The sequence below is a fragment of the Symsagittifera roscoffensis genome, unplaced genomic scaffold (genome assembly GCF_963678635.1).
Source record: "Symsagittifera roscoffensis unplaced genomic scaffold, txSymRosc1.1 SCAFFOLD_737, whole genome shotgun sequence".
Classification (NCBI taxonomy): Eukaryota; Metazoa; Xenacoelomorpha; order Acoela; family Convolutidae; genus Symsagittifera; species Symsagittifera roscoffensis.
This window is the reverse complement of record NW_026970995.1, coordinates 7,868-16,570: the sequence shown is the minus strand read 5'-3', so window position 1 is coordinate 16,570 and position 8,703 is coordinate 7,868. Positions and strand designations below refer to the sequence as shown.

The 8,703-nt window shown below is 46.3% G+C and overlaps 1 protein-coding gene across 1 annotated transcript; it reads left to right on the top strand.

Moving 5' to 3' along the window:
- Positions 1-239: 239 nt before the first annotated feature.
- LOC134856108 (UDP-glucose 4-epimerase-like) lies at positions 240-784 on the top strand (the record flags this gene model as incomplete). The annotated part of the gene is given in 2 exon segments (XM_063872472.1): positions 240-391; positions 606-784. Coding segments are annotated over 2 exon segments (331 nt in total), but the record flags the coding sequence as incomplete, so codon positions are not given.
- Positions 785-8,703: the final 7,919 nt, after the last annotated feature.

Sequence of the window (8,703 nt, the reverse complement as noted above, 5' to 3'; positions counted from 1 at the left end):
GCAACAATTGACTTACCGAATTGCTATATTTGCTTAGAATTAGCATGATGCGGCTCCTCGAAACTAGATTTTTGCGAAAATATTTCTTGTTGAAAAACCCTTTTCTACCTGCTGGAATCAATCTTGTTCAAATTTTGAGATTTCAATTGTAATTTTGAATGATAGTTTTGCTACAATCTTTCAAGTAGAAGTTTTGTCATCCATGAAATCTTTTTTTTTGTATCCGCATTTTTTTGTAGTTTCTGAGCGTGTACGGAAATGACTACGACACGGCTGACGGGACTGCAGTGCGAGATTACACTCACGTGTCGGATGTGGCAGCCGCACACACCAAGCTAACCCTCCGACTGATCGAGGGAAAATTCAGTGGGTTCACTGCATACAATTTCAGGTGAGAGATTTGGCATATTGGTAAGGCGTTCACATTGAGAGCGTCACATCGTATTTTCAATCTCCAGCCATAGCAACGGTTGGGTGCGAGGACGAGCTCTCACCTGACCTCTAGCTTCAGGTCTAATTCAGTCTGCACGATTTCGGCCGCAGTTGTGGTACCACGCCTCTTATCGTTGCTGTGCTAACTCGTTCATTTTGATACCTTTTTTCAGTTATGGTACTAGCTACTCAGTTTTGGAGATGGTTGAGGCATTCAAGAATGTGTCTGGAGTGGAGATCCCGTGCAAGATAGAGCCGAGGAGGGAGGGAGACACCGCTCACATGGTGTCAGACTGCTCCAAGGCTCTTCGAGACCTTGGCTGGAGAGCCACTAGGAATCTAGACACAATGTGTAAGTCCAGTTTCCCCCTTTAAGGACATTCTGTTGCTCTTTTTCATGTCCAATCCCGTGTACAGCCCAGTTTCCAAAATTAGGTTGCAGTATAGGGTTGTTGAGAAATTTTACTCAGAGTTCTCTAGAAGTTGTTAATAAGAGAACAAAGATACTTTTTAGAAAATTTTTAAATATGTTTGCTCTTCGTAAATAGCAGCAAACGTTATTTTAGATCGCCTTTGTGGTACTGTGTAGTACTGCTGCCACAGTAACCTTGGAAAATTTTATTATTTTATTTGTTATGTATTGTTATTATGTACTCAAGGCCATTCTAGCACGCTTACTTTAACGGTCACAATACTGGCAGAGAGTGAACAATTAGACGATATCATTCGTCCCAACTAAGATCATCACATTGGGTATCTTCCCTGGATTCATCAGCTCCACCATGCGATATAATTGGGCAATCGTCGCGCCTCCAAAGGCCATCACCGTGGTGACCCATGAGGTCCTCAAATTCGACAGCACTCTGACTAAGCTGTCTCCCAATATCAGGTGAGATGTCCCGAGTGGTGGTTGCTGCAGGTTCACAGCCGGGCTCCAGGTAGCTCGATTGAAGCAGGCCCTCGGATCTGTTTCCGGAACTCCCGTGAAATTATACTTCAATTGATTATTCTTCTGCACGTCTATTACACGAGACACTTTCTTCGCTGGCATCTTCCTTACTTTCCTCTCTGGGATTCTCGAGTTCCCCATGAGTGGTGTCACGTTACTCATCCCTTGTCTGATTACTGTCTGGGAGAGTTGTACTCTGCCCGTATCGTCAATCGTTCCATAGGGTGCAGTCACCCCGGAACCTGGTGCATTCTTGTTAGCGACCAATCGTCCAGCTGTCTCTATCAGTTTTCTCACTGTCTGTTCTACGACGGGGTCACCCAAGGTGTCGCTAGGATCCGGGATCGTTACTCGATTTGTCTCTACTGGAGGTCGTGTCTCCGTTGTTTGACTCATTTCTCGAGGCGTCAAGAGCTCCATCGGGGACTGCCCACGAGGAATATCCCTTGCAGGTATTACTTTCTCCACGGCCGTTGTCAACGCCACCTGCTCCGATCGCTCTTTGTATTCCTGCCTTAAGCGTTCGATCTCTTGACCCTGCTTTTTGTTGCAGTCTTCAAACAACTTTCTCCACATGTCCCGGTCTTCCTCCATCGCCAGCATGGTCTTCGTCATATCGTCTAACTCCTTCTTCGTACTTCTCAGCAGATCGTTCATCTCGTCCAGATCTTGTATGGTTTGGTTCGTCTGAACCTTCTGTGTTACTTTCGCCCTTTTTGGTGGCACAGCTGCTCTCAGTGGTGAACCAGACGAGGTCGCCTCGCTGTTCATCTCCCGATGCATTCTCGTCAGCCCAGGTTTAGGCTTAGAGGGCATTGGCATCTCACCTGGTTGGTAAGTCCTAGAACTTCCCAATCCAGTCTCATTCGCCAAGTCACTCCCTGAGAGAGCCCCGTTTCTCCACCTCATCACTCTCATGTTCGGGCGGTCTAGTACTCCTCTTTCTCCATATGCTGCCATCAACAGGACTTCCGTGGGGCGGTCCCCACGGTTGTCGTGCCCCAAGATGTTGATCAGGGCGGTCAGCAACATGACCACCTCTGGGTCCTCCAGAGCGAAGTCTCGTTCGATCAGCCGACTATAGATCGCATCTACCATCGGTCCTACACATGCCTCTGCCAGGTCCATCAATTCATCCAGGTTGAAGTTGTCCATTCTATTCTTTCCAAGTTTGATTTGATTTCGATTTCAAGTTTTGACTCAAATGAGCAATTAAATGATCAATCAGGATCTAGAAAAGGAATCACGACTGTCACACCTGTCAGTTTCACCTTAACATATATCGTTAAAATCTGCTTAAAACAGTTCAGATAAAAAGATATTTATCCTAAAATTTATTAAAATCAATTGGTTTCTAAAGTTTTGGAATTCGACCTATGATTGGACAGTCCAAACTTTGGATCTATTCCCAAGATCGTCATTTAGTTGTTCATGGTCACTAACGCTTACTTACCCATGATCTTAATAACCTAACACATAACATAACATAACATAACATAACACACATATCACAAATTACATGCAACTTGGTCTTTGGCCTAACACTCTTTCGCACATCACTCAGCCTATACTTAAATAATATTTCTTATGTAGATACACTTGTATGTTCGTATCAGAGAATATCACGTGTACAAGCGCGTACAATTCCCGAGGATGCAGTCTTCCTCTATTTGGATCGTACACTGGAAGCGAGAGCTCCTTCACGTCCATTTCCACAAGGAAGTCCCTCAGCCTCGTCAAAGACAAGACTAGGTTTTCTGGGTCCACGTGCTGCTTCTCCGTCGCCCTCGTTACCAAGAAGCACAAGTACTTTCCCGGTATCTGCGACACCGCCGGAGGTAAGGCTGCTACGCCCCCTATCCCTGGTCTTTGCTTCCAAAGGAATTCCACGTTTTTATATTCCCTCCTAAAATCTGCCGCTAGCGCCGTCCTAAAACTCATGTCTGCGGTGATTGCTACTGCACATGTTCTGTTTGTGAGTATGAAATCACTGTCTGTTAGTATTATGTTACTAGAATATTCATTTGGTAAATTAAAATATGACTCAACTACCCTGCCTATGTCAGGTTTCTTAGGTTCTTCACCTGTTTCTGCTTCTAAGTCTCCTGTTTCTCTTGCTATTCTTAATTTTTTTTATTATCAAGTTTTCAGTGTGGGTAAGTCCTACCCCCACTCCCCGGACAAAAATATCCATCGGCGTCCCCGTCGATCGCATACCGGGTATTAAGTCAAGGTTAGAAGCTGGAATGAGAAGTTGTCCTTCCTGGGCAGCCCAGGAAGGATCATCTCGTTCGGTCTTAATGTATTTCGCGCTTTCGCGATCTACGTCTTGAATCGTAACGTTGGTCTCTTTAGGGTCTGATGTCATTTCGTTCAGCCACTCTAAGACGCGCAGGTTCGTCAGCTCTTGTTCATTTGACTGCTGTTGCTCATCGTCGAATTCTACTTCGGGTTTCGACCAGTCGTCAACCCACTCATCGTTGTGATCATCGACTATGTCAATGTCTTGTGACACGGTTATTTCCTCTAAACCCACTACTTCCTCCACTATTTTCTTTAGATCTATCTTATCCACTACAAAGTCGTCACCGTAAGGATTGTATTTCTTTCTTTGTCTCGTCCCGTCCTTCTGACGAGTCTGAATCGTGAACGGAAGATCTGGTTCCAAGTTCTTGGGAACCTCTGTCTGTTCGGGATCCCGCCAATCCTCTTCTGCGTAGGGTAAGGTTTCATCTTCCGCTTCGATCTGTTCGTTTGGATCCAGGTCCAATGGTGTATCCGTACCTTCCTCTACGACCTCGTTTCCATCGTTCTTCTCCCTGGTGCCTTTTTCATTGACCTCACAAGCAGGATCCATCATTAGATAATCCCCTTCTTCCATGTCTGCAGGTATACACCAGTCTTCTGTCGATGGATTGTGTGGCTTGATGTTTTCGTAGTGCGCGGCTCGGCCAGTACTCAGTCTATAAAAGCGTCCCTCTTGGTGCACCTCTGTAATCATGAAGGGTCCCCTCCATTTCTTTAGAAGCTTCTTTGTCCCTTTCGGTGGTATAACGTTCTGAAATACCCATACGTAGTCTCCCACCGAGTGAGCCTTTGCAACAGCTGCTTTCTTGTCGAATCTTTTCCTCTGCCTTGCCTGTGCCTGCTGATTGTTTCGTCTACACAAATCGTTCAACTCCTGTTGGCGTTTGATCACATCCCTCACGTAGACCTGTGGGGACGTTTTCTTTCCCTCATATTCTGGGTAGAAGAATGTCAAGGGTAAAGACTTCTCGTGTACCGTCAGCATCATGTGTGGACTAACTCCAGTGGTGGAGTGTTGCGTGCTATTATAAGCTCCCATCACCTGTGGAAGGTATCTGTCCCAATCGGTCATGTACCTGGAACAATATACCCTCAGCATCGACACTAACGTCCTATTCTGTCTTTCCACTAAGCCATTCGTCTGAGGGTGGTATGTCGTGGAGTGAGCCTGAGCGACTTGTGACCGTCTCATAAGCTCTTTCGTAAGCTCGCCTACGAAAGCCGTTCCATTGTCCGATTGAAACGTCATTGGACAACCATGTCTTGCTATCCACGTATTGATCAGGTGGTCGCATGTCTCTTCCGCCGAGGCAGTTATGCAGGGCACGGCCTCTGCATACTTCGTGAAGTGATCTATCATGACCAAGACTTGGTTGTAACCGCTGTCTGTCATGCATATCTTCTGGTGATCTATCTGCACCACCTCGTTGAATTCAGACGACTCAATTGATTGTAAAGGAAATCGCAACTTCCTAGGATCCTTGACCTGTTGGCATGACAGACATGCTGTCACCCATTTCTCGCATGCCTTTTTCATCCCAGGCCACTCAAAGCGCTTCAGGATCCTCTGATACACTTTGTCGATCCCTTGATGGCCCATCTGATCATGCGACCTGAATAATAGTTCTGTCTGATAGAGTTGCGGCAACACTATCGCGTTATATTTGTATAAGACCTTGTCTTCTTCTCTTCTCCTGCAAGCCACGATCCCGTCCTTGTTCAGATATAATCTCCCCTCCTTCTGCATGAAGTATTGTCTCAGGATCCTATAGCTGTCTTCTTCCAGGTCACCTTTGTCAGGTGTGCCGTTTTCTATCCACCTTTTTAGGTTGCTTGTCATGCGATCATTTCTCTGCGCCCTTAGAAGGTCCGAGAGTCTGTATCTCGCCTTCAAGTACGTCTTCATGACTCTCATCTGACTATTCAGCTCGTTGGGCTGATGTGTGTCTTCTTCCATCTTAACGCACCAAATCTTCGCCAACGGTTGTGTTTCTTGCTGAAACGGCTGAAGATCAGTCCTGACTACCTCTTTCTGTGGCAACAGGCTTATCGAACGTTTCGATACCGCTATCGTTTCTAAGTCATCCGCTGCGTTGTCAAAGACTCTTTCGCTTGGTATTAGGTACCGATCACTGTCAGGACCCTGGTACACCTCTCTGTCCAGGTCTCTCGCCCGAGTTTCCACTAGTAGCGTGTGTATCGCCAGTTCTGACAGTTCGGATCCCGAAGTCGAATTCCTGTCGGAATAGGTATCCATTCCTGAGTTTCGGGATTCATCATCCGTCGAAGGTGTTGTGCTGGAGACTGCACGCTCCTCCAGATCATGTCTGTATTTCCTTCGCATCCATCTGAACTCCCCGGACAAAACCTTGTTCTCTAGGTCCTGTTTCTTATCAGGAATTTTCTCGTCTATCTCGGACTCCCCGGACCAATTCACTTGTCCCGGGTGTTGATCTTGTGATCGCTGGTTTTTCTCCTTATCCTTCTCCCCGGACAAATAGTCTTGCAGCAGATTTTGTTTTACAACTTCACCCTCTTTATCCCGGTCTACAAAGGTGACAGTTTTCTTTTGCTTGCCGCTCTCCTGTCCTTTCTGTCCGTAAGAAGTACTGGTTAAAATCTCTTGGGGTATTGAGGATACTAGTTGCTGAACTATTGTCCTACAATCCCTCTCGTTCTCTTCGTGTTGTCGTCTGGACGGCATGATCTTCACCTTCTCACTGACTGTTAGCGATGCCACTGCTGCTGTCCACTCGGGGTCATCTCTGGTCACTTCTCTTTCTAACAATCCACCCAGCATCCGCATTACTTGTGGTGTGACTTGCACCGTTTTATCCAATAATGAGAGGCTGTTTATATTCATGCGAGAGAGTTCTTGCTGGACCAGGTTCGAGCGCAGCAACAAATCCAAGGGGACCGGGTCCTCCTTGGACAAGATCTTTATCTCGGCTGCTTTCTCTACAGGTAGCTCAGGGTGCCCTGGAATTGGATGTCCTGATTTATCCAACCACCTCGTTAAGGGAAGCGCTTCATAAGTTTCTTTGTCCAGAAACGAGAATCCCTCCTTTATTTCCGCCTGATTGGCCTGCTTCTGCTCCAATCTTTCATAGAACTCAGTTTTCTTGCTGAGGCTGTCAGCATTCTGGTGTTTATCACGCATCCTATGTTCGATTATCATGTGGTAGCCATCCAGTCTTACTATCCATCTACCAATATAACTCTGATCCATCGAGTAGGTATTCAACCAGGATAACGCTCTGTTGTCCACGCGTAACTTGAAGGGAGCGCTCCCCAAGTATGCACGGTACTTCTCCACGAAGGTGACTACTGCAAACATTTCTGCTTTTGGTGCGCCATATTTCATCTCTGTGTCACTCAAGACTTTGCTGCCGTATGCAATGGGACGGAGAACTGTTCTTCCGTTCCATTCTTGCTCTTGATGCAATATTCCTGAGATGCCCACCACCGATGCGTCTGTGTCGAATACATACATGCCCTTTTCTGTAGGCATGCCCAGCACTGGCGCTTCGCACAGTTCCCGTTTTATGTTCTCGAAGGCAACCTGTGCCTCATCGTTCCATTCGAACTTTTTCCCTTTGTTGCGCATCAGCTTCTGCATCGGGTACACCTTGTCCGCGTATCCTTTTATGAATTCTCGGTAGTAATTGGCAAACCCTAGGAAGCTCATTAGCTGTGTCTCCGTCCTCGGAGCCTTCCATGTCAGCACAGCCTCTACTGCTTCCGGATCTGGCCTCACACCATGCCTGTCCACCATTCTTCCCAGGTACTTGATCGAATCCCTAACGATTTCACATTTCGATGGTTTGCATTTCAAGCCTGCTCTTTTCATACATCCGAAGACCTCATCGAGTCGATCAATGTGATCCTCCAGGGTTGGTGTCGCTATGACTACGTCATCCACGTAGCACATCAAGAGATTCCCGTACTTTTTGGTCACTCCTGTCAAAGCCTGAGCCATCAGCCTTTGAAAAGTTGCTGTTGCATTGCACAAGCCGAAGGGCATCCTCTTCCACTGGTACAACCCCAATTCGCACGCGAATCCGGTTTTCTCTCTGTCCTTCTTTCGCAGAGGAACCTGCCAGAAGGCAGAACCCAAGTCCAATGTGGTGAAGAACTTTGCATCACCAAGTTTAGATAGGCTCTCGTCTATTCGCGGTATCGGGTACGCATCTTTAATCGTTACCGCGTTCAAGTAACGAAAGTCGCAACAAAATCTAAGCTGCCCCCTTTCTTTTTCGCCATGACTACCCCGCAAGCCCACGGCGATTTCGAGGGTTCTATCATGTCGTATTCAAGCAACATTTCTATTTCCGCTCGGCACGCTTCCGATTTATGTGGCGTCATTCGCCTTGCGCCTTCCCTATGGGGAACGGCGCCCTCTTCTAGTTCGATTTCGTGTTCGACGAAATTACAGCAACCGATGTCCGCCTTATGTTTTGAAAATACATCTGCGTTCCGATTTAGGAGGTCCCGCAATTTTTCGAAATCTCCCACACTTAATTTTCCTTTTAAATGTTCTATCTCTGGCAAAACCGGTTTGTCAGATTCTAGTTCATATGACGAGGGGCGTTCCGGAAAATTCGAGCAGCTTGATAAGCCGTCGTCCGTTTCGGATTTCATTGAAAACAATTTATGAATAGATTTTAATTCATTAATCCTCTTTATGATTTTATCTTTATTTGCATGATAAGGACAGTCTTTCACACTATATTTCTTCAAGTTTTCTGTCTCCTCATAGTCGGTCCTCATCGGCAAAGCGTAGCCAAGCTTCTTTCCACGCTGGATTGAAACCGTGGTGTCCAGTGTGTTCAACAACACACTGACACACAGTCCGTTTCGCGTTACCGAGAAGCTCCGGCCTAAAATCACCGAACTCTGACTATTTGGATTCGGTACTAAGCAAACCTGTTTGCTATCACTTAACGAATTTAAATTTCTCATTCTAAAAATTGCTACTACAGCTTGTCTTGGTTGTAACTTTACTTTTCTATCCA